Raw genomic sequence first — 27,624 nt, 5'->3', positions numbered from 1 at the left:
AATGCATCACTAGGTGCTGGGTTTTCTGATGCTTCTAGGTAGTTTTGGCTATACCTCTTTCTTGTGCCTGTAAGGTAAACTGAACACTCTGCACACAGCAAAGACCTTCCTCTTCCTTCTCCCCCCAGTTCTTGACTTACAACAGAAATGCACTTCCTGCTCTGCTGGAGACACCTACACAGCAATGAAGGGTAATGGAGGGTGGAAGGTACCTGCTGGCTGTGCAGCATTAACTGTAGAGGGTCACCTTTCTTCTGATCCTGAATTTCTTCGGGTGTACTCATGTGCAGTTGTTCTTAAGTGCCTTTCATCAGGGAAGACCTATAAAACCTCTGTATGGCATCTCTCTGCCCTTGAAAGCCTTTGAGGCTGCTGAGACAAGGTGGGGCTCTGATGTTAGTGCTCTCTGGGTATTCAAACATGAGGATATGTCAAGAGTCTCTGACTGATGGGCATGTTCATACATGATGAGCTCAGGAGCTTGAAGGAATGAAAAGGAAAATAAAGTATGTATGGTGTAAAACTCAATAGGTTAAAAACTGGCTACTTATTATATCTGGTTGAAACTGCTGCATTAAGATGCACTGTGAATTTGTAGTAGCTTTCTCTAGTGAAATTCTGCTACTGGGTTAGCACATGTGAGGAACTTCATTCAGTCAGACTCAAAACTCAGTCAAGCTGCAGCCAATGGCACTGGAGCTAACTGCTTCAGACCTGTTTGGAAAAGGGATGATACAGAAAAGGGAGTCTGAAGCCATATGTGAGCATCTGAGATCAGAATGACTGCAGAATGCAACAGCAGCTAATGAACCAAAATGGATGTTTAACAAGGGTAGACTGAAAAGGAGGGAGGGATGGGCAGATTTGAACACTGTTAACTTCTAGGAGATTAAAATGTACCACAAACATCTTGCTGCATGCCTGCCAGAGAGGGCAAGAGTTAACCTTTTACAGCACATTGGATGCATTCAAATGCAGTCTTCCACGGAAAAGATTTGAGACTGATGCTATTTAGCTGTCTTGTGAGAGTGCAGAAATGCATCAGCCATTGAAATGTCTTGCTAAAAAGTATCCCTAACATTGCATTTCACAAATATGTGGAGAGGGGTGAAAACAGAAAGAACACAGCTGAAGTGTTTTGTTCTGAATCAGTAATGTCACCTCTCAAGGAAAGAGAAAGTGTTCACAAAAGGCAGTTAATGCCAAGATCTAAGTGACATTTAAATAGACAGACTAAAAATACCTAGAAATACTTTTGAATTTACCTATTATTCCAGGTCCAATAGTTGAAGAAACATTTAAGCTTATACTATGCAATTAAAGAGATGTCAGTGTATGAGCACTTGGGGATTTATTTAGAGGTCTGGTCTCCACTTTCAGAACTATACCCAGGCAAAGTATCAGCAGTGTTGTACAGTAATAGCATGTGTTCTACTTGCTGACCCACGACTGGATGATTTGTTGCTGCTTTGTTCTAATACACATGAATGTAAAGATAGTGTGCCTGCCAGGCTTGTGAGATAACAGGGGGTAAAAATGGTCAAGGATAAAATGACCCGAGATGCGTGTTGTGATGAATAGAGAAATGTACTTTGCTAGACTGGATATTTTAAACTTTAATAGTAGCCTTTCATGTGTAGTCAACAGAAAAAAACCTGGAGGGGAGCTATGAAGGGCAACATGGAGGTTGGCTTCAATTTGTCTTCTGAGAAGTGCTGAGTTCTGGTTAGGCTATAATTAGGGATGAAGTTAGGTGTAGCCAGAACCTGCTCTGAGGACAGAAATGCCCAGCAGATGGGACCTCTGATTACAGTACAAACAATCTGAAATTTTAGAGGACAAAGTCTGAGCAGACTTGTTTGTCGTAGGAAAACATGACCACTTGATCATAATGGTCTGCTTGGAGGCTTCCAGGAATAGTGACATTTAAACATACTGCAGCTTATATGAGCAAGTCCCCTAAATGAATGTTTGCACATCAGAAATTCCTTTAAGGTGCCAACAGCTGAAGTAATGGACAGGATGCAACATATCAAGAATGAAAAATTGGTCAGCTGGACTGTACCTCATGAATTTTGGCATGATACTTAATCCTGGCTACCCAAAAACAAATGGATTAGTAAAAGAGCCTGTGTAGTGAAGAACCTGCTGTAGGGGTGGGGGAAAACACATCTAACACTAATATTAGAGGAACAGCTCTGCCTAGAGGCTTAGTTTTTCATAGAAGCAAATGAAGTCTTGTTAACAGCAAAGGCATTGGTTAAAATTCGTCATCCAGGCCATGCTAAAAGTCTTGCTTTGTGTGTGAACACAGGGTGACATACCCACATGAACTAATTGCTGTTCCTGAATTCCAGAAGGCCAGCAAAGCCTATTCTTCCCCCATTGCTTCTGTAAAAACATAACTGTGTCTGTGCCTGATGGGAAACAGTAAAAACATTATCTACTCATCTTCTATTTTTTAATAAATAAAACCACTCCTTGCAGAAAAGTTATAAATCTGTGGCTGGCAGATATTTATGTTGGTTCTGACATCTTCCTGGAAAAGAGTTCCTAAAGTACTACCCAAAATGTGGATTTCCCATTGACTGTGAATTGTCTAGGAGAAGGAAGTTGAAGATTCTCTATGGCAGATCACACCCACTTCCCTAAAGCAGAAGCTGAGCTTGCTTAACCCATTAATTAACATTTCTGCCCCACAGGCAGAATCTGGACCTTGGAGCCTGCAGAGCCCACCAGCCGGCTGCGCTGTGATGGCAGCTGAGAGTTGTGGTTAGCATATGACTGTGGGGGTGTTCCCACAGCGTTGTGAGGAGCTTGGGGCCATTGGTGCTTCAGTTTACTTTCTGTTCCACTTCCCCATCCCCTGTATCGTTGTTGGGGCCAGTCTGCTTGGCAAGAAGCCCTGAGGCAGGTGCAAGTATGTGGCAATCCTGTGCAGGCCTCCTTGGGGCTGTTACAAGCTATCCTGGACTCTTTGCTCCTGCCCTGTTTGCAGATCTAACCCTAGGCCACAGCTGTGTGGTGCTCAGCTCTCCTACTCTGGGCATGTTCCCCCTGACTGAAGTGCAGGCTGTGCCCGACCTGAAGCTGCTTCAGTTGTTTCTTGAGCTGCTAGAGTCTGCTCATCTGCTTGTGAGGAGAGCTGGCAAATAGGTTTAAATGCTGCATGCAGACAGGTGGGTGACTGTTCTTTTGTAGCTGTATAGAGCCTGGCTGCAAGGCTGCTCCACAGTGCTGAACCTGAGCCAAAAGGCAGTCACAGATTCCAGTGTGGCCTATAGAAGTGTGGTTGGAAAATACCCGCTAGAGGATGGCAGGGTAGACTGTAAAACAAGCAGGAATAGGAAGGCTACATGGCACAAAGAAGAGTGTCTTCAGAGGGACCTTTCACAAAGGGGGAAAAAAATAAAGCCTTACAACCGAGTATTGTACCACAGTGGCACCCAGTTGCAGGCCAGAAAGGAGCTGGAAAATTTGGGGGCTACAAGAAGTGAAACTATTTATCAAGCTACTTAGGTTCTTAGAACTGCAAAAAAACCCAAGATGAACATGGGAGGATGTTTCTGGACTGGGTGAACAAATTCTTGTTGAGAGGAGAGCAGGGGACAATAGGGTAGACTTTACAGCTAGAAGCAATTGTCTGGTTTTCTGTTGTAATAGCTTGGCTAAACAGCATGGTTCTAGTGAACTTCTTCAAACCAAATTTCAGGCCCATTCACCCCCTCAGCTGCTTTCAGCACCCGGCTCTTCCTAGCTGTGTCCTCCTGTTTTTTCTCTAGCAAAACTGCTTGCAAAGGTTCCCAGTTCATCAGTCTCTCAAAGCAGTTTACAGTTGAGCTTGAGACTTCCTTTCTCCACTAGCAGTGCAGTGGCTGACACCTCTTCCGCCTTAGTGTGGGGGCCCACAACCCTTCCTCTTCAGTCTCGGCACCTTCACTGGGTCCAGCTATTTACAGATCCTGCCATCCTCTCCTTCCCCATTTTGTTTCCTTTGTATCCTATGAGCTGGAATTCTTCTTGCAGGTCCTGTACTCTCTCCCTTTGCCTTCCCTACCATTTCCCTTCCCCAGTCTCTATTGTTCCTGCTTTCAGCAGCAAGCTGGCACCAAAATAATCCCTGCCCCCAGCTGTGATCACACTGGCCCTTTCTCTCAACTTCTCCTCCAGGCTCCCCCGCACAAGTACAGTCCAACCAGCTCCTAAAGAATGCTACATCCACAATCCTATCTATGTTCGTCCCACTGGTGGCCCTGCACCCCCTGTATCCATTGTGGCCACCTGCAGAGCTGACGCACTGCTACCTATTCACTCTCCTCTCAAATCTCTCATAATAACCTGTTTGACAGTGGTTCCTGTACTCTGTGACTGAACGTTTTCAAGATTTTCACTCAATCAACGGGTTTCTCATCTTTCCTTGCTTACCTTGTCCTTCCATTAGTACTGCCTGTCCCGCTTTCAAGGGTCACTGCCTTCTGCTTTAGCCATGCTCCCTACTCTTCTTGGGGCAGCTGCAGCAACTAGTCCCTGGACTAGAGCGGTTCACTTTAGAAAACTCTAGAAAGTGAGGTGATCTGCAGAAAACACAAAAATTACATGTCCACTGGAAAACTTGGAGGAGCCATGTCTGACAGTAGGAGAGCCCTGCTGGCTCAGATCTCCAGCAAGTTAATGCCTGTGTTGGGGACTGCCCTTGAAGGAGGCAGTGCCCAGGGACTCTAGAAGCTCCAGAACAGCCCTGTTGATCTGGTCTGAAAAAGGAGATATTTCTCTCACTATAGTATCGCCATCTTCCCTTTCTCCTCTTCCCCTTTTTCTCCACACAGGTCACTTGACTTTTGGCTTATTTAATTCTAAATTTAAAATGCTTCAGTAAAGAGAAGCTCAAAACCACAGAAAGTACCAAATCACTATAAACTCCCATGCGGTCTGTCCCAGGGCTGCAAGCTGGTAGCTGAGCCAACCCTGACACCCAAGACCAAGATGAACTATAATTCTCAAAGGTAGTACCTTTTCTTCAGGGAGTTCGACCTCCTGCTTGACTTCACTGTCTATGAAGGAAATGAGCTCCTTTACAGGCTGCCGATTTGGCCTCTTGAGCCATCTGAGAGGATGGTGTCCTCTGGACCTTTGGTGGGAGAGTGAGCACTGCTGCCATTTCCATTTCTACCTACCATGTTAGCTAGGATAGCAGTGATGTCTGCTGGTGAATCAACCTTGCTGGCCTCAGCTGCTGCTGTGCTGGGATCCATGGCTTTCAAGGATCTAAGGGGGTTCTTTCTCCCTGGATGACTTCTGTGTGAGAGAAAACTGTAGGTCATTCCCAGGACAGTAAGTCCAGGATGAATAAATACACGATCACACATTGAACAGTGCATCTTTGGGTGAGCAGGTACAGAAGCAACTCCTCTTGTGGCAGCCAAAACAGCTGGCTGAGGCAAGAGCAGAGCCCCAGCTGTACTAGCCCTCCTGCTCTTCTCCCCTGAGCCCAGAGCCACCCTCCTGCCTTTGCTCTGCTGTCCCAGCCCAGCCGAGCTGGCTGCACTCAGGGGATGAGGCAGGTCCAAGCCCTGCGAGCTGCCAGAGGAGCAAGGCTGCAGCATGGCAGACAGAGCAGCACTTTCATTCTGCTTCCACAGCTTCCTCCAGCACTGCCCCCTCCCTGGTGCAAAAAGGATTTTGTTCATGCTGAGACAGCTCAGTGCCTGCTCACTGCCCAGTCTCTCCACCTTGCTTCCACGTGCTGTGATAAGCACAACCTGAAAGCCATTTCACCTCTTTTTTGTTACTCATAGTGATCATCACCTGCCAAAACAGCCTGCTCCCAGCCAGGACACCTGCAATACCACCCATCTCCAAGCTGACCATTACAGCAGGGTATAAAACTTGCTGCCTGCTCACCCTGTGAGACGAGGTGGCCCCAAAGCTTCCTGAGTCCCCAGCACCTACTAGGCCAGTCAGAGATAACATTACCAATGTTTGAAGATAAACATTTGATTATAATATTGGAAACTATATTACAAAAAAAAAGCATAAAGACATATATGTACACACAAATACACACACATTCACCTAAGAATTACGTTATTTCTCAGCTGCTTTAGCAGCTCACTGAACACAGTCCCACCAACTCCTGAGCTCATTTCTCCCCACCCAGTGCTGAAGAAGATTGCAAGGACTCTGCAGGCAGAGAATGGCCTTGTATCTTGTCCTGGTCTCCCTTGACATTGGGAATGCTGCAGGCAATGAGAAGCAGCACGCTCCTTCCCTGGCCCCACTCTCGAAAAACCCATTCCCTCAAACCCTGAAGGTTTTGCCTGGCAGCCCAGCAACATCAGCTGAGACAACTGAAAGAAACAGTCCTCTCCTCTTCCTACCACACCTTCCTGCCCCTTCCCTTGCTTGTGTTAGTGACTGCGGACACAGGGGGAGATGGGCTCAGCGATGCAATGGTCTCAGCATTACAGTGGGACTAGGGACGCGACAGCCTGCGCTGCCCAGTTGCCAGAGCAGGTGCAAGGGACAGCATGTGCAGCTGGGGACAACAGGACCTGCCTTTTGGCTACTGCACAACCTTAGATCGGCTCAAGCCAACCATGATTCTGCTCCTCGGTATCTCTCGAATTACCCATCCGTTGTGTTCCTTAATTAGTACATTCCTTCTACCTTTGCTGGCCCTTCTCCAAAATCACATTTATAAGATCACAGTAAAATTGTGTACATTGTAAACCTTATCAGAATAGTCACTGGCCACACAGTGTATTAGCTCTTTATCTTAAACCTTGCTGAAAGCATTGCACAGAGTCTGCATGCAGCATGGCTGCCTTGGTGCTACACTTTTCCCTAGGGATGCAGCTACCCATTACTTGAAATCTGACACACCAGCAGGCTGGTCCCCCACGACCATCAGCCAGCTGCTTCCCTTGCCCAAAAACCTAGTGAATATATGGCCTTATAGGAATGCAGAGTAGCTTGTTGATCTGACCAAAAAAGAAAAAAAAAAGAAGAAAAAAAAAAAGAAAAACTAATGCAACCTAAGGAAAACAGTTTTCTATATGATACCTGAAATCATGGGAAATTTGGAGCATCTTCTTACACACTTCTTACACAAAGACAGTGAAAGGGGCCTGCCTGCTGAGAGCCTGTCCCTTGCTCTACTGAGGGGGAAAAAATGTTCTAGCTGATTCTCCTCCTCTCCATCTGTGGCCATTCCTGCTCCTTCCACTTCTGGAAACAGCCAGGCTGCCCCACAGTCCTGAGCAATCTCTCCCAGGGGAGACTATGCCCAGGGGATAACATGAGGGTTGGCCAGCGTCTGTAAACCGCATCTTCTCTCCCCCTCGCCTCAGACACACAAGCGCAGGACAGGTTTTACCCCCACCACAGCACTGCACTCCTGAGTCTCTCGAGCTCTTGTCTGACTACTCCCCTCCACTGCTTCCTGCACAAGGCCCGCAGGTTTCCTCTTTGCCATTTGTCCTTCCACGGCAACCTCCCACCCTCAGGCAACACAACTTCTGTACTGAAAAAGTGTCTGCAGCAGTAGAGCAGACCCCCAGAACAAGCCTGGTCACCTTCCCTGGCTTTCCTTTGTGTCTTGGATGATGCTGGGGACTATCACGTCCTGACAGAGGTAGGTAACAGCAAGGAGATCTGTGTTTAGGAGGCCAGACCTGGCTCAGGATCTGCTGTCACAGCAGTCAGGAGGAAGGAGGCAGATGTCAGATGCGATGTAGATTGACATGGAGGCCAGGGGCCAAAGAGCAGACTACCAGCTTGGAGCTCAGAAACTCAGCAGCAAAGCACATGAGATGCAAAAGAAACAGATGCAGGAAATGGCAAGAACTGCGCAGTGACAGCACTCACTTGCAGGGAATAGTCAGCAGCAGGAGGTCTTTCCTGTACTGACAAAGGCAACAAAAAGAAGCTGACTACTTCTCATATCAGTAGCATGCTCTTCCTGCTGCTTTTATGGAAAAACTGATGGATAGGATCAGCAGCTTTGCCAGGACTTGGAGCAATCAGCATGGGCTGGAAGGCCTGCAAGGGACCCAGCTGAGGCAAAGAGGCTCAAGTAACCCTGCCGTAGCAAGTGCTTCTTAGGACACAGCATGGTGAGCATAAACTGTGTGCCCCCACGGAGGACAGAAGCCTGCACTAACACCTCCTGGTGTCTTCTGGCACAGACATGCAGAGACAAAGCATGGCACTGAACTCACTGATCTCCAAGGCTGCCTTGGCTCCTGCTAGGCACGCACCATTTCCCTCTCACAAGCCCTGTTTGGTAGCAACATCAGCACCTAACCACTGTGCAGCATCTCCATCACACACTCAGCACAGACCTGGTCAGAATAAGCCCAGCAGAGTAGAGGGCCAGCACCAGGCCACAGCACAACAGACAGTGCCGAGGCAGGAGTAAGCAATTTCGGATGAGACTGCTTATGCCAGCATGAGCAATACTACTCCCAATGCACAATCACTGCCTGAACCCGCTCCTCTGCATAGCAAGAGGCAGCTTAGGAAGCCTCCACCCTTCCGCCATGCCCTGCCTCTCGGTCCCTCCATCCAGCTTTGGCTCTGCTGGTGTGACTGCTAGGACAGCTGTGCCATGGATGGGATCAGGGAACACAGTTAAAAATAGCCAGGAGAGAAAGCTACCAGTAACTTTTACTTGAACTGATTCCCTGAAACAGTTTCTGTATAGTCCTAGAAACCAGTTTCTGTATAGTCCCAGGCATACAGGAACAACTGTAGTGGCAACGTAAGAGCAACAAATACCAGGGGCTACTTAAGGCAGGACTGCTACCAAGAACGTGCCCTGCCAGACTGGATCAGGCCCAGGACTTCACTGCCCAGTGCAGGAACTTGTCTCTGAGCAGCTGCAATCAGCTGCATCAGCCAGAAGCCTCTCATCTTCCTACTGCAGGGCAACCTGTCTCCCAAATCAAGTCTTGCTTTCATCACTGTAGTTAGAGCTTCGCTGATTCCCAGAAAACAAGATGTAATACCCCCGCTAAACCTGGTTTTGGGGGGGTTAGTTTTGTCCAACAACTGCAGTTGCTCCTGGCTGCACCTATTCATCCCACAACTTCATGAAACTTGCTATGATCGCGGGTCCTGTGCTCCCACGGCAGTGGATGCTCGGGCTGCACCTTACGCATCTGCGGAAAAGCCTTTTCTTTCACTAGTTTCCACTTTTCAGCTCACTGACAGCTGTCTTGCCCAGTATCGGAACGTTTAACCGCTGCTTTCTGCCAACAGCCGAGGCCGCGGGGCTGCCTCCTCCGGCCGGCGCACCGCGGCAGACCCAGGAGCGCCCGCTCCCCGCAGCGCCCGCGGGGGCCGGGTCCTGCCGCGCCCCCGCCCCGCCTCGGCAGCGGGAAGTCCGGCCCGGCCCGGTGGCGAGCGGGCCTCGGGCGCCGCCCCGCCCCCTCCCGCGCCCGCTGGGCCCCGGCTGTCATGGCGGCGGGGCAGGCGCGAGCTGATCCTAGCGGGGACCCGTCCGCGGGCCGGCTTGGGCCCAGCTGGGACCCGTACTCGGGTCGGCCCCGCCCCTTCCCTCCCTCCCTCGCCGGTTGGGCCCGGCCGGGACCCGTCGCTGCGGTGGCTTCTGGGAAGGAGAGATCATGGCGGCGGAGGCGAGCAAGACGGAGATCCAGACTCTCTTCAGGCGGCTCCGGGCGGCGCCGGCGAACAAGGTAGCGGGGCAGCGCCAGGCGGCCTCGCTCCCTGCCGAGCCGAGTTGGGTGCTTGCGGCGCGGGCCGGGCCCGGGCCCGGCGGGCAGGGGGGGGCTCCCGGCAGCGTGGCGGGGGCTGGGGAGCAGCCGGGCCGGGCCGGGCCGGGCCGGGCCGGGCCGGGGAGGGGGGCGCCAAGGGGCGGCGGGTTTGAGCCCTGGGCCCGAGCGGGCAGGGGGGGCGGTGAAGGAGCGCGGAGCCGCCGGAGGCGCTGCCTCAACGCCGGGTTTGCCTCTGCCTTGGGTTTAGTCTTGCTTCGACTGCGGTGCCAAGAACCCGAGCTGGGCCAGCATCACCTACGGGGTCTTCCTCTGCATCGACTGCTCGGGAGTCCACAGGTCTTTGGGCGTGCACCTCAGCTTCATCAGGTGCGTGTGGCCTGGGGCGGGCGGGCAGTGAGGAACAGGCTGTGGCCTGCAGTCACCGCTGGGTAGGTCTGGAGCAGCCGTGCCGGTGTCGTGGGAACGCACGGGCACTCAGCTAGAGGGAAGCTGGATCATCAAGGCAATCAGTTTGGGTTTTATGCAGCTTGCTCAAAGCAAGTTTTAGATCGCTCAGCCCTTTCAAAATGGAGTTTCCAAAGCACCCAGTTGAGCAGCCAGTAGAACATCAACATGTTGCTTTCACAGATCCAGCAGAAACATTATCTGGGTTCCTATTTGTAGAAGCTGGAAGGAGATTGTGTGGTACTTTAATGTCACTGGTAAAGCAGTAGGAAAGTTTTTCCTGTAACGCTATACGAGAGAGGTTTTTTCTGTATCAGTCTACTGGATAAGGTAGTTTTGGATGTTGAGCTTGCTTTTTTTTATTTGGAGTACTTGTAAGTGTTTGTATTTTAGGTAAGATGACTTTGATCTTTATTCATTCAGACATAAGTTGACTAACTGGTATGAGGCATGTTCTGTCATACAGCTCTACGTTGTCATTTTCTCAGTTACTTTGTAATGTGTTGTGTTCTCATCACTGGGATGGGCTGAATGTATCAGTCTTTCATGGTGTGGTGAGTTCACATGTAGAATGAAAGCTGTTGGTTGTGCTTTCCTAGCTCTAGCCTCATACTTGTAAGCAATACCAGTGAGAGACCCTTTAAATTTTGACATTGTTATCTGGCTCAAATTGATTTTTGATAACTTAATGCACTAAGCCATAACTTAAGTTCAGCTTAATTCATTATGGGAACAAAGAAGTTATCAAGATGTTAACTTTACCTTCTCTACTCTGATGGAATAACAGTGGCATACTTTGCTGTGCTAGGTTAGAGCATGCTTTTGCATTTGGGATGCCTGTATGTTATTGATGGAAATAATTTGTTCTCGCACAGGTCTACAGAGCTGGATTCAAACTGGAACTGGTTCCAGCTGAGATGTATGCAAGTGGGCAGCAATGCCAACGCGGTGAGGAGCCTCTGTAGGCATTTTGCTTGTTTTCCTTCTTGCTAAGTGGCATGCTCTGGCTCTTGTCCCTGTCCTTTATGAGGCTTTCCTGGTTGGCCCCAAAGGGTATTGACTGCTCCTCCTTTTTCTGGAGATGTGTAATGAGGAGAGGTGTCTGTCAGCTGCACTTAGAGGTCAGCTTGTGACCTTTGTGAATGCATTTCTGATATGCAGACCTCTCATTTCCTTACACTTCATTTAAATGAAAGTTCTCTTAAATGAAAGGAGTTAGTAACATTAATCAGGTTGAAAGCTCATACTTAGCACTGTGACTCAGAAGCATCCCTCTGTGAAGGACAGGGATTGTTTTCTCAGCCCTCTGAGACCCATAAAGTGAATTCCTGGTGAAAGCTGAGTTGATCAATGAATGTTCATGCCCCACGCTTAGTGTTATATCCCCTGTATCTGCGAAGTTTCCTTTTTCTGTTGAGTTCAAGCTGTTGAATGTTTGATGCTTTCTTGAGTCTGATATAGCAGTCAGGAGACTGAATATTTATGTCTTTTTCAGACTGCTTTTTTCCGTCAGCATGGCTGCACTACCACAGACGCCAACGCTAAGTATAATAGTCGAGCTGCCCAGATGTACAGGGAGAAGATTCGGCAGCTGGCAAGTGCTGCTATGGCCAAATACGAAACCGACGTAAGTCTGGGAAGCTCTGTATTGTTCAAGACATGTTGTGCTGGGTGCTGGGTCTTGTAAGATATCTCCTTTCCTGTTCTCTTTTCAGCTGCTGATAGATGGACTGAGTGGAGCCCCTGGGCATTCACCTGACAAGAGCGATGCTGATTTTTTCATGGAGCACACACAGGTGAGAACAGCTGTCTAAACCAGGCAGCCTTAACAACTCTCAAATAGCCAGCAGTCCATCCAGGAGCCTGGAGAGGAATGGGTGCAGTCCCACTTGGTTTGGAAGATCCTAAATTGTATGTTTATTCACTAGTAATATGGAAGAACTGAGATTCAGTCACCAGCCTGTGATATAGGCACATACCTAAGTGTTCCCTTGTGGAGCCTGTAATACACATGTAATGGTTCTCTGTCTTTGAGACTATTTTTATCTTCAAGGGATACTGATACCAGCTACCCCCTGGAAAATGCTTTGTCTGCTCCTTAAATACATAGTCTCTTTGGATGGTTAAAGCAAGGACTGGCTGTTACTTTGAACTTCTGGTTTAGTCAGCTTTTCAATGCATGGACCCTGGTAAGGTGGGTTTGGGCAACTGCTTATACAATGCTAGAGGCACTCTCCCAGGTGAACAGAGTAACACGAGAACTGGCTGGATGGTCATAAAGACATCAGAAGCCAAGACTATTTTTTCAAAGGAAACTCATTCACATTTTTTCCTCCTACATTTAAGCTCATCTCTTTAACATGGGAAGTCTCTGTAGTAGCCAGCTCTGATGCTACTGTTCTTTGAGTGATGCTGTCTTTTCTCCTGGCCTTCCATTCAGCTTAGCTTCCGTTTTCCTTTATTTTTTCTTCCTTTTTAGTTTTTTTCTGAGGGAATGTGAACTTGTCCGTAAGATACTTCTGTCTTCAAAGAAGGCATAGTGTAGAATTTGAATCATGTTCTCTTTGGTCTAAAACTGAATATAGATCACTAAACTTGAAGTTAGTTTAGGACTATTCTAGTTCATTCATCCCTCTGCAAATCATTGGAATGAGTGTTTCCTTGCAGTCTTCCAGTACCTGGGATGTAGCAGATGCCAGCCAGAATCCTGCACAGTCTTCCCTGGAGACGGAAAAAACAACAAGGTCATCAGAAGGCAATGAAGTGTCATGTGAGTTCCCTGCTGAATAATTTTCCCAAGAACCTGACTTCATTTCCAGCAGAATACTCTTCTGTACCAGAGTTGGAAGGGATGAACTTTCCCCATGCTTCAGGCCTGGAGCGGGAGTGGAAGCTCTATGCATTGTAATGAGGCTACTGAGTTAAATTAGTGGAGACTTTTGAGAATGCTGCTCTGTTGAGGATTAAGAAGTTATTTCTCTGCTTTTCCTGAAATGTGCATGAAACAGATGTTTTGGGGGTTAGCTGCCCTGCTTCTCTGCTATTCCTTGTAATAGGTAGGTCCAGAAATAATAATGTATAAAGAAGATGAATGGAAAACAGAATACTATCTCTAGATATGAATTACAAAGAATCCAAGAATATGGGGATATAACTTTAGTTTGAAACAGCTTTGTGTGTTCCTCTGCTAAGTGTTAACTTTCTTTAATGTGTTTAGGACACTGCAGTGGGAATAATTTGCTTTGTGGAGACAGAAGATGGTTATGTTTCAGAAGTTGCAGCTTTCAGACAGCAATTTGGCTTGCCTTTTTGTGGGACAGAAGGTGTAGAAGAGGTGTAGAACAACTGAGGAAGGGAATGTTTCTCTGCTGAATTTCTCTCTTGTTTTTGTGCCCACAGATTCTAGTCAAGGCCCATCAATTGACTTGTTGAGCACATCTCCTAAAGCTCCTCTAGGTAAGTGAGACTCTCTGATAACTCTTAGATCCATCTTGCTCTTATACCCACCATTCAGTAAGCTCAGTGGAGCTGGAACTGATGAGTTCTATCTTCAGAATGTCTAAAGGAGCTTATCCTCTTGTGGGGTCAGTACTGAGGATGTTCCTAGACCCAAAAACCCAGCTACATATTTGGTTCAGGTTATCGAAGGTTTCCAGCTGCTTTGGAGGATCAAGTTCAAAGCTGTCTCATTTCCAATACCTTGTTTTCATTTTGCAGCTTGGACAGAACTTGGTATCTAAATATCTAGAGCTTGGCTGATCAAGGCCATGTGACTGACCTTTTAGGAAGCTTGGAGGCAGATGAATTTTTAGCTTGCTCAGTAACAGGGATCGTCCCCCACCCTTACTGTCTCGGCTGCACATGGAGCATCTAGGTGGAGCTTCTCTGCTTAGCAAGAGTGTGCTCCTGACCAACAGTGTGTTCATCCTGGGTGGAAAGCCTGTGTCCTCAAGCATCTATTTCATGCCCCATGTTTTATGTCTCTTCTTTAGACGTGTCCATGTGTCTGTCAACACAAGGGCCTGCTCCTGCCAGAGGTAACTGGCTAACAGCTGGCTTGCGCTGGCTGCTTGTGACAACTCTGCCTGCCCCTTTTATGACTCTGCCTTCAGCTCTAATGTTAGCTTCCTGTGCTTGGAAGGAGAGAATGAATCAAAGTTAATGTATATCATATTGGGTTCTAAAACACCTATTGCTTCTCTGGAAAGGGATCTTATTGTTATAGTTCCTATTAAAAATATCTCTTGACAGTAATCAAAAACCAAATCAAATGCTAGGAATGGTGAGCTGCCTGTGTCTTGAATAGTGTGAAGATTTTGAGCGCCCTATTTCAAAAGTTTATGGTAAAGCTAGAAAAGACACAGAAAAGGCTGTTGAGGATGACCTTAAGTATGGGTTGCCAAAATCTACATGGGTGAAGAAAGTAATTGTCCACTTTTGTGGATGAAAAGCCTGATGAGGGTGATTAAAGAATATGGGAGCTACACAACATTGGAAGCTGGAAAAGTGACCTGGGCAATCCCACTTTATGCTTGCTTTGTTCTTACACTTTTGCCTAGACATCTGTGACTTGGCTGGACTTGGCTGTTTTTACCACTGTGGTGTGCTTCATGCCCTCAGAGGGACAGGTTCCTGGTGGAAGGTGTCAGGGAACCTGTTGTGTCTGTAGCTCACTGAACTTCAGGTCCATCTTGGAGTTGGTCTGAACATGTAAACCTGACCTTATGGTTCTTGCTCCTTCGTCCCTAAGACACTGATGAGGACCACTGACCTTCATATGCCCTGAAATGACATTTTCCTGGATTTATGTATGGAACAAATCAAGTCTTTTTCTAGTTATCCTAACCTTTACTGAATAGGCTCACCAGCTGCCCGATATTTGGAGGAACTGTTAGAAGGACTTAATTCATTTACAAGTTTCTCCAGGGATGGACATGCTTCTCTAGGCCACCAGCCTGCAATTGTGGAGCTTCTCACCCCTCTCAGTGCTGCTTTCTTGGCTTGGTGAAGTCACCCAGGCTGATGTTGTGAAGCTGCATGGTGTGCCCTGGACTTTGCAGCAGCTGGGCTGTGGTGGATGTTTGTGTGGGTTGCTGACTAATTTTGCCTTCTTAAATTAATTCATTCCTGCTTATCTGCTGCTGCTTTCCTCTCACAGAACTTAAATCCTCCCTCATTGGAAAGAAGAAGCCTGGAGCTGCCAAGAAAGGGGTATGTCTGAGCTCTCATTTTATGGAGGGGGCAGAGCACATCTCATGTATTCCTGCTTGCCCTTCCGTGGCCCCTTGCTTTCTCCTGTTAATCAAGCTGGCTACAAGATACTCATTTGGGGAAGAGAGAGCTTTGATTATCTCATTGCCTGTTTTGAAAGACAGCTTGTATGTTAAGGGACAAAAATAATTAGGCTTTGGATCGTGACGCTTACTTTCAGGAGTCCATATGGCTAATCTCTTAGCACTGGTCACTGGCTGGTTAAGTCCTGTATGTTCTTCCATCCTCTGCTGTAGGCTCTACTGGGCCTGCAGGTTATAACTAAATAGGCTGACTAAAGGCCTGGTCAGTGCAGCAAGGCACAGGACTCAGAATGCTGGTTTTCTTATACTCTGAACAATGAGATGAAGAATTCACATGTATTTGTGTTTTTTTTTTTTTTTTAAGCTGGGTGCAAAAAAGGGTCTTGGAGCCCAGAAAGTGAGCAGCCAGAGCTTTAGTGAGATCGAGCGGCAAGCCCAGGTTGCAGAGCAGCTGAGGGAGCAGCAGGCAGTGGAGTCCAGGAAACAAGCTGAGGAATCCGTGTAAGTGCCTTGTTTGGGCTGAATACCTTGCATACATAAGGCAGAAGTAGCAAGAGGTTGGTGCTGTTCATTGTGGGGCCAGCTAAGCTGAGTACAGAAGATGCTGCATCATAGGACAAGTGGTAACCTGAGGCAGAAATGGTCCTTACAGCAGGGCACAAGTTACATTGCCACATTTTATTCAAATTAACACCTCTGGAAGAGTTTTAGAGGAGCAGATATAGAAGTATCTTGCTTTTCTGCTGACCTTGAGACAGGGCCAAAGATGCTAAAGGCTGATCTGGACGGGGACCTGTTTATCCCTCTGTCCCTGGGCGGTGGGAATGCTGGCAGTAAGGAAGTCATAGTCCGCACGAAAAGAGTGGAATCCCAGTGGAGGTATGAGGTGAGATGGGAAGATGAGCAATACCTTCTATGCAAGGATTTTTGGCTTGACTACTGGGGAAACTGGTGCTTGACGGTGGTCAGGGTTGTTTTCCCCCTTGACTCCCCCACAGGATGGGACTGGGGGGTGGAGGGACATGAGTCAATACCTACCACAGTTCTTTCCATTAGTGTCACCTCAATGCGACTGGCTTATCAGGAACTGCAGCTTGATCGGAAGAAGGAGGAGAAGAAACTTCAGAACCTTGAAGGGAAGAAACGTGAACAAGCTGAGAGGCTAGGCATGGGCTTGGTGTCCAGAAGGTACTTGGCTCTGGATGGTGTAGCAGAGATGGAGGTGCCTTGAAAGCACTCTGCTCTGGAATAAGTTCCCAAAGGCGTCGTAACAAATAAGCATCTGATTTCAGGTATTTGTATGCTGGACTAGGTCTAAAAACGTTTCTGGCCCTGGAAGGTTTGGGTGCTCTGTTCAGAGGTGGTAGTCTGCATTTGAGCCTTTCTGAAGATGCATGTGGTCTCAGTCTCCAGCCCTAGAGCCCTGCTGCTAACAGCTGTCCTTCTGCAGAATACCTGCGTTAAGAAAGTAGCTCGAGACTTCTGAGGGAATCAAATTAGACTAGACATGTGGTAAAGGGGGCTGGCATCCCATGACTCTCTTGAGACTTGTGGCACCTGCCCTGTCTGTGAAGGCCAGATTCAGTTTTGAGGCAGACTGGTTCTGGGGGCTGGATGCTGTCAGACCCTGCCAGCCCTGATTGCCTATTTGTTTTGCTAGTTCTGTCTCACACTCAGTGATGTCTGAGATGCAAGTAATTGAGCAGGAGACGCCACTGGCTGCAAAATCTTCCCGCTCCCAATTGGACTTGTTCGAAGATGCTGGAGGCTTCACATCTGGACCCCCCAAGTAAGACTAAGCTTCAGTGTAGCCTTAGGCCAGACATTACATTCAGAAGTAAGCCAGAGTTACCTCTTTTTTGTACCTAGGTATAAAGATAATCCCTTCTCATTGGGAGATGCCTTTGGCTCACGATGGGAAACGGACTCCTCGTGGGGTATTGACAAAGAAGAGGAACCTGAGGTGACCATTTCCAGTATTCGACCAGTTTCAGAGAGGTAAAGTGCCCACCAGTGCCACTGTACCTTGGGTGTGGGACAAAGGGGTAGGCCTGGGAGCTGTGGGAAAAGATGTTACTGTATTATGACTGGATCTGGGTCTTGTGCTACAGAAGATTACTTGCATGTGGAAGCCAAGTAGACAGCAGGGCTCCATACTGATTGGAGTAGTTTCCTAGGCCAAGGAAAGGGGGCTTCAGTGAAAAGGGCTTTAGTACTTCTTTGCCTGTTGTGTCCCTAAATTTGATACAGCCTTTTCAGTTGTCAAGTGATGGCTGTCCTGATATGGGGGGAACAGGGAACCATGACAATGGCTAGCACCTGGGGCTTTGTAGCTTTCCTATAATCAAATGGGATCTGAGAGAGAGAGAAGCCTGTTTCTTTACTGTGGCATGTCTCCTCTCTTGTTACTTCAGACCCACCAGTAGGCGTGAGACGGAGAGCAGAACATCAGCTGTGGAATCAAATGAAGCACGGCAGAAGTTTGCAGGGGCCAAAGCCATCTCTTCAGATATGTTCTTTGGACGGGAGGCAGATGCTGAGGTAGGCATGTCCTGCAGTGCTTAAGTTAGTACAGCTCTGTCTTCATCGTCTCCAATTTGTTCAGGTCCTGCTTTGTTCCCTCCCTTTGTAACTTTTTTTTCTTGTTCTGCTTTCCTTCTGCTGCAGTATGAAGCCAGATCCCGCCTGCAGCAGCTCTCAGGCAGCAGTGCTATCAGCTCGGCAGACCTGTTTGGAGACACTGACAATGTGCACTCAGGTGGGTTAGTGCTCAGTGGGGAGGGAAGGGGACAGGAGTGTCGTGGGGCAGCTTCGGAGTCCCTAGCCTGGAAGGGGTTGGGATGCTCTCTGGAACTGGGGGGGCTCCAAACTCACTCCTGCTGGCTCTTGTAGGTGGTGTATCAATTGGGAATGTCCTGCCTGCAGCCGACATCGCACAGTTCAAGCAAGGAGTGAAATCAGTTGCTGGCAAGATGGCCGTCTTAGCCAACGGGGTGATGAACTCCCTCCAGGTGAGGTGACACAATGGCACCTTCAGATAGGCTATAATCACATTTGGGGACTCTCACCATATCCTGGCTTCCACCAGGATTATTGTGGTCTTCCCAAAATACACAGCCAATTTCCATGTAGAGACCTGCCTTTTGTAGCTGTTGGCTACACTACATAGCTGAGCAATTTCAGATGATCAGTGAACTCTCTTTGGCCAACCTTACTCTCCCTGTGGACAGGACACCTTGTTACTTCAGATATGCCTTTTCCCACAGCAAATCCTGGGCAAAACCCACTAAGCTGGGGCTGTGTTTTACCTCCTGCCTTTGCATGATGTCCTGTCATTAGATAATCATGTGCTGGCCACGTCCCTCTTGGTTGCCTTCCAGTCCCAAACACCTGAAGACCTTGTTGTCTGTCTCTTTGGAGTTTGCATGAAGTGTTGTAGCATAGTGTCTTGCTGTGTTTCTTCCCCAGGATCGTTATGGCTCATATTGATGACCCAGGGACTGCAGCTCACAGGGAAGCCAGCAAGAGGCACTGATGCCACCTTTGATTGCCTGGAGTAAACTCTGCAGGACTGTCTTAGTTTGGGGTGGGTGGGAAGGGGGGAAGGTAAGCAGAAAGGGTCAGGAGATGGCTGTGCCCAGACTGCTTTCCAAATATCTCTGGATTCTACTCTGTATTAAAATTCAGTGTGCCCTCAAACCCACTGCTATCTACTAGCCAGTGGAGACAGGCCTTCTTACAGGATTAATGTTTTTGCTCTGAACAGTAGGACAGAAATTCCTGTGGCTGCCCTCCTTGGTGCTCCTGCCCTTCTTGGTCTGGTCTGTACTTGAGCTCACCAACTGGCAGAGGGGAACAGGAATGACATTTTTCTGGACATTGTTACCTGGTCCCCATGGACGTGATTGTGGCCTTGCGTTCTGCTCAATGCTCTTACCGCCTGTTTCCATGTGGGCTGCTGTAGCAGTTAACGTCCTTGGTAAGAAGCTGTTTTCAACTGGAGGAATTCCTGTGAGCATGGCAAAAGAAGGATTCCCTTGTATTTGTGAGGTCTGCCTTGTAGCATGGATAATCCTTTTTACTGTCTTGTAAACCAGCGTGGATAGATGCTGGAGAACAAACCAAACAAAGCAAAGGGGTTTTTTGCTTCTGATCCCATCAGGGCCAGAAAAGACCAAGGCTTAGGCCTGGGCTTTAGGTGGAGAAGCACTGTAAACCTATTGAGCTTCTGGTTGTTTTACTGCTCAACCATATTACAGAGCCACGTAGCCAGCAAACCTCGGTCCAGGGCCAGGCCCCCACCTCATAGCTGGCTTGCACCGCGTCTGAGCCAGGCTCATGCCCTCCCCCAGCTCGCGCTGTGCCGAGATTCCCGCCGGGGGCTGGTTGATGCCGTAGGAACCTCACGGCAGCTGAGCCTTTGGGCGGGGCGGCGATGGGGGCGAAGGCTGATTTTTGCCCCAGTTCGCTGCTGCTCGCTCGTGTCGGCGACACGGGAGTGCCGCCGCCGCGCCGCTCCTCGGCGGGGCGGGGCGGGGCGCCAGGCGCCTCTGCGCCGGCCGCGGTCTGCGCGTGCGCGGGAGCCGGGGCGGCGGCGGTACCACGGTGCGGGCGGGGCGAGCGCGGCGGCGGCCCCGGGACGGGGAGCCTCCGCCCCCGGAGCAGCCGCGGGGGGGTCGGGCAGGGCAGGGCAGGGCGGCGCGGAAGAGCGCGGGCTCGGCGGGTGCCTTGCGCGGCGTGCTTTATTGCTGGTCCTTGCAGTCGCTCACAGATGGGTGGGACAGAAAGAACAGCGAAAGGGCATGTTAATAAATAAAATAAGTTATAATAAATAACACCTCCCACCATTTCTGTGACTGGGGCAGCGGAGCAGATTCACCAGTACTTACGGGATTATCTTAAAATAGTTTCATTGGGGCTAAATCCACTCTGGTTTAGGACAGCTCTAAGCCGTTGGTGAACGGTGCCCAGGAGCCCATGCTGCGCAGCTCTTTATGAAAGGGAGGAGCAAGGAGGCTCCCCCAGAATCCAAAGAAAAATGAATTAGCTCAGGGAATAAAGGGCCTGTACAAGCTGTGACCCAGGGCACACCTCTACTAGCCAAAGTGTTCAGGGCTGCGGAGGCCAGACTGCAGAGTCAATGCCAGGAGAAGGTACTTCTTCTGGCAGTTGTAAGGGCTACACTGTGATGATACAGCAATGCCAGCATTTATGAAAAAAAACCCAAAAACTGGGATTCTTTTGATAGCTGCTTCCTTCTCCCCTCGTGCCCACTAAACCACACCAGACACTATGTTTCCAGGCTACACCACCTGGGGCCAAGCAATTTAAACACCTTCTGTCCTTCTCCTCCACCTACAGCTACAGCTCCAAACCTTGCTTTCACCAAGCATTTTTTTTTTTGGGGGGGGGGGGGGGGCTTATTATGGTGTTTTGAGGCAGAGGGGATCCAAGGAAGGCCTCACAGAAGGGACCTCAGTACAGTGGAGGTGCCAGACACGTACTACCATCAAGTACTACTTAACTGAAATCTAGCTTATTTGCTCTATTTGCTTCAGCAATACTTTGGACACATGGAGGAGGAAGTAAAGACGGGTGGCAGGGTGCTACCTAAGCCCTTCTTTTCTAGGAACTTCAGGGATTTCTCTAGCTTTGATCATATGCAGGTGCAGCTTTACTGGGAATAACTGTAACAGAGCAAGAGTGCAGAGCAGCCGCTGGCAATTTAACCACTCTGTTGTCTAGGCCAAGTCTGAACACAGCTACACAACAAAACACTGACAACCAGCCTGCACTAGCGTTCCCACTGCTCCAGCATCTGCTGAACCGTATGAGAGAGCGCCCTGGTGAGAGAATACCGTACTGTTTTCCAAGTAGAGGCAGACCTGGCATCTACTGGTTTTGTCTTACTTGCCAGCAGAGGGTAGCATAACTCTGCAGCTGTAAATGGCTTCTGCAGAGGAGCTATTCACGAATTTGGAGCTAGGAGATTGACAGCGTTCTTCCTGGAAAGAGACTGGTGGCCCAAGCAGTGGGGAATGGCACAGCTGCGCATGCACTGGAGATGTGGACAGAACCCACTGTCAGACCAGATGCCTGGGAGGAGGTGCTGTTCCTCCAGGGAGTTCTGGAGAAACCCACGATGGGAACGGTGCCGACCCTCACAGCCTTCAATTTTCAGAGGAGTCTGTCTCTTCATTGGAGCCTTCACTCTCAGCATCCATTTTTCGGCGATGGTGGAGAGGCTTCCAGGGAGAGCTAATCCTGGGCAAGTTACGGACAGGCAAATTAGCTGCATCGCCACTGGAGCTGGTGGGAGCAGAGATGGAAAGCCCTGATACTTGAGCTACCCTGAAAAAGAAAAGAGAAATGCTGGGCAGCCCGGCTTGCTATCTCCAGCTTTCACCATAACAGTTTTGGAGTGAACCAGAGATGAGGATTCTTTCACAACTGACACAGAGATAGAGATGTTCATGCAAAGACGGCGAACACCTTGCACTGCCACCTGGCAGACTCTCTGAATCTTTCTTCCCATTACAACAGATCTTTGTTCTGGGCTGAGCCCGTGTCTTCCAACACTCCTAGTTTTCACCCATCCAAACATAATCTCCCTGTTCATTAGAGACTCTCCTGCTGCCTGTAGATCCCTCTTTGAGGCAGATTTTGTCCCTCTGCTTCTGAAGCCTTTTCCTAGGATTTTATTAGCTCTGCCAAGACACCCCAAAGAGGTCCTCTGCCCATACTGCTCTGCTTGCTCCTCTATGGTTGAGCAGAGGAACAGGGACAATAACTAAGCCTTCCCTAACAAGCTACCCTTAATCTGTCACTTTACTTCCTACTCTAGGCAACTCCACTTACAATTTCTCAAGTTCCTGATCCATGGCAGGGTCCAGAAACAGGTCTCCTTTATCTGGCAGAGCCCCTGGAAAAAACAGAAAGGAACGTATCATCAGAGCAGCATTAGGCTTTTCAGGGTCAGTCTTCATAAAGAAAAGTGCTCAAGTCATACCAGCCTCCAAAGTCTGACCTGCAAGACAGAGGTGACCCTTGCTCATACCTGTTAGCGAACTGGACATTGAGTATTGAGGGTCATGGTCAGGCAAAGAATGATGGACCAGATTCTGTGCTCTTCATGCAGGCTCTTCCCTGACACAGCTGAGCTTAGATTAAATGGGAGGCTCTCTCAGTAGTCTCACCTCTTGGAGAATTTGAAGAGCCCAAAGGGCTGGGAGTTTCCTTTCACTATACCAAACAACTGAGTACACAGGTAAATAGAAAGTAAGTACACAGTAGAAGTGTCACAGGGAGATAGTGTATCAACTTCAGGCCCCTGCTAATTGCCTGATGTGGCCAGCGTTCCCAGATCCTATCAGCAGTACATATGTTGTGCATGCCACCACCTGGAGCACAGTCTACTTACGTACAAATAAATGTCAAATATGTCCAGCAGAGACCTGGGAAAATGGGAGCAAACACTCACCCAGGGAGACATATATTTCTGTACCACCTGTCTTTCTATTGCACTGAGCTTGGGAATCAAAACACTTCATGGATATAAGATTACTGGAATTCAAGAAAGTGAGGCCTGAGCCTGCACATTAGGTTAATAGGAGTAAGTGGGGGTGGGCTATGCTCCAGTGCTGCCTGCTGTCAGGGTGAGAGAAAGTAAGGTCAGTAATCGTGTACCACCTTTCTCAGCATAAGGCCAGCATGCTCCTTTTCGTATTTGCCAGAGCAGATACCCTATACGGGATGAAGGACATGGGTATACTTCAGGCCTGAGACAGCTGGTTGATCATCACTGCCATTCTCTGGCAGGGGCAGTGACATCTCAGGACACTGGCACCTCAGGGAGAGCCCAGAAAGGAAGATGGGGCTCTTAGGAAACACCTCCTTCCAAACTGTAACAGACTCCAGCTTGCACAGGGGTCATGGGAGAGTCTCATCAGTCAGTACAGAGATGACAGCAATTGCCTTCCTCAACTTGGATAGTGCCACTGCACACCACCAGGGAAAATATACTTGTTAATCGGTACCAACATCATAGTGGAGAATGCTTTTGTTTTTTTCAGGAGACCTAGGTGCCAGAGTCGGTATGGTTGGGAAAGTGCTTTATACTGCTATGTGGGGACACAAATCTGGTTTCTGGCCCTGGTATCTTGCTCCTGAAGGAGGGGCTGGAGAGCCACCTCCCTCACACAGGCAGGCTGGCAGAGGTCATCAAAAATGTAGCCATGAGTACCTAACAAACTAGAACCATTGCAGAAAACTGACTCCCCCACTTCTTCCAGTTCTGGTCTTCCCATCCAGCAAATGAACAGCAAAGCTTGGCACTGCGACATAGAGTGTCAGGGGGTCCAGTGAAGTGCACCAGCCTGCTTCCTCTCATGGTCTCAATTAAAACAATACACAGCTAAAGCTTAACTTGTTTCTGCATTTGCAGAACGTACAGTGAGGTCTCTGGAGCACATGCATTAGTTGGGAGAGCCAGTAAATAACACTTAAAGAATTCATGAATCAACACTAACACTGCAGCTAGGCTGCAGATTCCAATTTGCCTGACAAACTCATCAGGGCTGCCCTAGCCAGAATGAGCCGCTTTAATCCCCACCTCTGTTCCTCTACAGGGGGACTGCTGGCTTTGTGAGGCTCCACAGAGACCAGAGAGAAGGCAGGCACCCTGCGTGAACACTCCTTTGCCTTAGAGTGCCCTTGCGGAAGTGCTTTGGGGAGCCTGTGATCCTCTATAGACTGCAGACTATTGAAATCACCCTTCAGAATAGATTAAAAGACACCAGGATAAAAATCTTCCTCTCCTTGCCAAGACACTAGCACCTGTCAGACTTGTGGCTGCTGCCCCTCCTCTGTGAGCAGCCTCGGCAGGAGGTTGGCAGAGGGCCAGGGGACAGCCCATGATAGTGGAAAAAAAAACCTGCACATTTTGTAGATGGCACAATGGAAGCTGTGGGCAGGTTTTTTTCTGCCCATCTGTTTTCTTTGCACTTGATTGGAAGTGGATTTTGTAGGGCAAAGGAAAAAAAGACTTTGGTGCAAGCGAGGCATTGCCTTCCCCAGTGAATACACTGCTGCTTAAACGTGTTTGCAGAGGGGGATTGCAGAGTTGTATTCATGCACCTTTGATACATAATCTCTGTGTTGTTGGATAAGCAGCCCTGCCCCAGAGGAGCACTAGCAACTCAAATGGTTTCTGGAAGAAGGGGCTCAGCCAGGAAGGGGATGCTTTTACTCTACTATGACACACACATGTGCCAAGGAACAAGCCCTCACACAAGGTACACCTTCTTTTCACTGTGGCTTGTCTTTGAAATATGGGGCTGGCACACAGTCAGGCCTGAAGCAGAAGAGAGACAGACAGAAAGCCTACCCATATTGGCCAGGTGACTTTCTGGGTGAAGATAAGTGAAGCTGAGTGTTTGGGCCTCCATGCATTAAACATTCCTCCTGGATACAACCTTGTCAAATGTAAAGAGCCATCTCTGTTCCCCTCTGCAAGCAGGGGAAGAGGAGCACAAGCAAGGCATACAGGGGCAACATGGAATTACGAATCTGAAATATGTATGGATTATGTACTGTCCCTTGCCAATTCAATGCTTCATTCCTCTGCTTTAGAACAATGTTGGCCAGCACAACATGGAAATGAACAGTGAGATGCCACTTGGTAATCCCTCTGGTTTCCACAGCAGTTTGGTACAAAATTTTGTAGCAGTTTGTGTTTTATGGTACCACCAGATTTTCAGTAGGCCATAGATTAATATACTGGCAACATCAAACTGCCTTGGGGGATGATGAGGAACAGGTGGGAAAGACTGGGCTTAGTTTGATTCTTTGAGACAAGGAGGCAGCAGAGATTTTTGCTGTAGGTGCACATTTCCTCCTCCTTTTTTTTGTTGGCAATGAGAATGGTCGCTTAAAATTTGTGGGAGAATGAAGAGGTAAAACACAGGATGAGACTTCAATTCAGCTGCTATCTAGAGAAGTTTCTGAAAGCAGTCAGCCACCTTACTTGTTTCCTGACCATCCCTGTCCAACTTTAATAGCCAAACACATTAAAAAGATATTTCTGCTAAAGTGCTATCAGCTATTCAAGAGTTAGAATATTACTATCTTAGGGCAGCATTTCGTATCTGTTTTATTGTTCAAGAAGCTCCACAAATTCAAGCAGACACTAAGGTGCATCATTATGTCTTTGAAGTTTCATCCATCACCAAAAAGATGAAAAACTTTCCCTCACTCTCTTCCTGACAATGTAAAATCTAGAGCACAGAAACACAGAATGACTGAAAATCTAGAGCCCTACCACTCATAGGAGTCTTACCTAGGGCTCTGTTGATCCCCTGATGTTTTGCAAGTGCCATAAGGAATCCATAGAAGGTAAGCCTCTGTGCACTACTCAGCATTTCCTTCACAAGAGCAGAAGGTGGGCAGCTAGGAAAAGAGGGACAAAGAGGTCATCTTGTCTTGTAAATTATAAACTTTTTTTCAAGACCCAGCCCAAACTGGAGAAATAAGCCCATTTACCTCTTCTTATAGCACAGTCAGGCTGGCCCTACTCAGTTTAAGACAGCTACCAGCATGCTTATTTAGCTTTGTATCTGCTCCTAGTTTGCTAAACAAGACTTTAGAACTGGAGTGTGTCCCTAAGAGCTGTCTTACCTTCCTCCATTCCAAGGACAGAAAGAGAAGCCTGGGTCCACACAGAGGCATACGCACCCCAACTATTAGCATATTCTTCCAAAAACCAAGTGGGAAGTCCTTTCTTTAGAAGACAACAAAACTTAATGAGGGTACTGTTGTTATCACCCTTTTATCAGCGATAGTTATCCAAGGGGCAGGAAAACCTTCTCCAATGACAGACTAAGTACATCATAAATCATAGTTAAGCAGGGACTATAATGCCTAATGACATGTCCCCTTCTTCTATGCTCACCCTTACCTCTTTCCCTGACTTCTAGGCAACATCATCATACTGATTCTTGCTCCTGTCTAAAACTCTTTTAAAGGATTTCATGCAAAATGGAAATGCCTCATTAAGAGGAAATGAAAGTGCTGAATAGTCCATGGCCTAGTGGCTGGAGCACTCCTGGGAGACCTGGGTGTGGGCTGGTGATCCCTCAGGCAAAGGTGGTTACCAAAGCCTGGCTGAGGATTGAGCTACTGGATGAAGGACTGGGAATGGCTCTCCCCACAGTGCTGTGTAGAGCCTGACCTATCATCAGATGTGCTCACAACATTCTTTCCGGAGCTTTTGATATTTAAAACAACCAAAAAACCTGGCATCTACAGGCTGAGATGTGTACAGCGGTTCAAAAATGGTTCTGTGGATCACAAACTTGGATTCAGGCACCTAAAGCAGGAATCAGGTGGGACTTGTGTGTTGAGTCTTTTTGTGGATTTAGCCCATGACCTAGCATGGCAGCTGCTTGCTACCTGCAAAAATCTATGAAGAATGTATCTGTCCAGATTATAACAGTAGGGTCTGCTGTTATGCTATGATCTCTTCCTTCACACTTCTGCAATGAGATCTACATGGGAGTCACAGCTTGTTCAAAGTCCTGTACCTCTTCATAGCTCCAACCTGACAAAGAGTCTACAAAGGCACAGACTTCAAAACTGTGTTTTTGAGCCCATTCGTACCTGTATTTTGATCTGTCACACAAGGACTCTAGGCACTGATAGAAGAGAGATGCCTCTACCCCATCAAGTGGACTGCAGTCATTCGGCGGCTGACGCTGCCGATGTTGCCCAGAGGATGATGTTGGCACAATCACAGTGTTTGGACTCTTACCAGCCAATAGGTCTTGATAAATGGCGGCCACACTTTCCAGGAACTCTGAAAAACCAGAAAGTGACTTACAACTTAAGGCTGTAATACCAGTGAAGAATACTCCTGACCTACCAGACCTGGGATTAAACTGTCATGTCCTGTTCTGTGTTGTATATAAGGCCAAGAGGAAATGAATGTAAGCACAACACTAAGGCATCCTATAAATTCAGATCAGATATTATGCAAGCACATGTGCTACAAACAGACATCTCCATGTAAGCTGCTGGCTTTCCTAACAGGATGATTATGAGAAACCACTAACTCTGGTGAGCTCCGTCTAAAGTGAACAGAAGCTAGCACATGG

The 27,624-nt window shown here is 48.2% G+C and overlaps 2 protein-coding genes across 4 annotated transcripts in view; one reads left to right on the top strand and one right to left on the bottom strand.

Annotated features, from left to right (window-relative positions):
• The first annotated feature begins 9,551 nt into the window (after positions 1-9,551).
• On the top strand, positions 9,552-19,219 carry ARFGAP2 (ADP ribosylation factor GTPase activating protein 2). Of its 2 annotated transcripts, XM_064512685.1 has the most exons (17): positions 9,552-9,698; positions 9,985-10,103; positions 11,057-11,129; positions 11,677-11,808; positions 11,897-11,977; positions 12,849-12,951; positions 13,581-13,637; positions 14,174-14,218; positions 15,340-15,392; positions 15,840-15,976; positions 16,532-16,663; positions 17,136-17,264; positions 17,345-17,473; positions 17,890-18,016; positions 18,143-18,233; positions 18,368-18,486; positions 18,944-19,219. In XM_064512685.1, the coding sequence occupies exons 1-17, from the start codon at positions 9,627-9,629 to the stop codon at positions 18,962-18,964; spliced, it is 1,620 nt and encodes a 539-aa protein (XP_064368755.1). In that variant the 5' UTR covers positions 9,552-9,626; the 3' UTR covers positions 18,965-19,219. The 2 variants fall into 2 exon arrangements, with proteins under 2 accessions (XP_064368755.1, XP_025949029.2); XM_026093244.2 differs by lacking the exon at positions 14,174-14,218.
• Positions 19,220-20,199: 980 nt separating this feature from the next.
• The window catches only part of CSTPP1 (centriolar satellite-associated tubulin polyglutamylase complex regulator 1), an 85,634-nt gene continuing 78,209 nt past the window's right edge, over positions 20,200-27,624 (bottom strand). For both annotated transcript variants that reach the window (XM_026093275.2, XM_026093274.2), the window contains 4 exons: positions 27,131-27,326; positions 25,812-25,921; positions 22,334-22,397; positions 20,200-21,826 (listed from right to left, as the gene is read on the bottom strand). In XM_026093275.2, the coding sequence (XP_025949060.1) occupies positions 21,646-21,826; positions 22,334-22,397; positions 25,812-25,921; positions 27,131-27,326 (551 nt within the window). In that variant the 3' untranslated portion in view covers positions 20,200-21,645. The remainder of the gene's footprint in view (positions 21,827-22,333; positions 22,398-25,811; positions 25,922-27,130; positions 27,327-27,624) is intronic.

The sequence above is a fragment of the Dromaius novaehollandiae genome, chromosome 5 (assembly GCF_036370855.1).
Source record: "Dromaius novaehollandiae isolate bDroNov1 chromosome 5, bDroNov1.hap1, whole genome shotgun sequence".
Classification (NCBI taxonomy): domain Eukaryota; kingdom Metazoa; phylum Chordata; class Aves; order Casuariiformes; family Dromaiidae; genus Dromaius; species Dromaius novaehollandiae.
The sequence above is the reverse complement of the archived record's forward strand: the minus strand, read 5'-3'. Positions and strand labels throughout refer to the sequence as shown.

Coding starts and splice junctions, on each gene's coding strand:
- ARFGAP2 (XM_064512685.1), top strand. CDS start 9,627: ATGGCGGCGGAGGCGAGCAAGACGGAGATCCAGACTCTCTTCAGGCGG. Junction 9,699..9,984: donor GGGCGGCGCCGGCGAACAAG/GTAGCGGGGCAG, acceptor CCTTGGGTTTAG/TCTTGCTTCGACTGCGGTGC. Junction 11,809..11,896: donor TGGCCAAATACGAAACCGAC/GTAAGTCTGGGA, acceptor TTCTCTTTTCAG/CTGCTGATAGATGGACTGAG.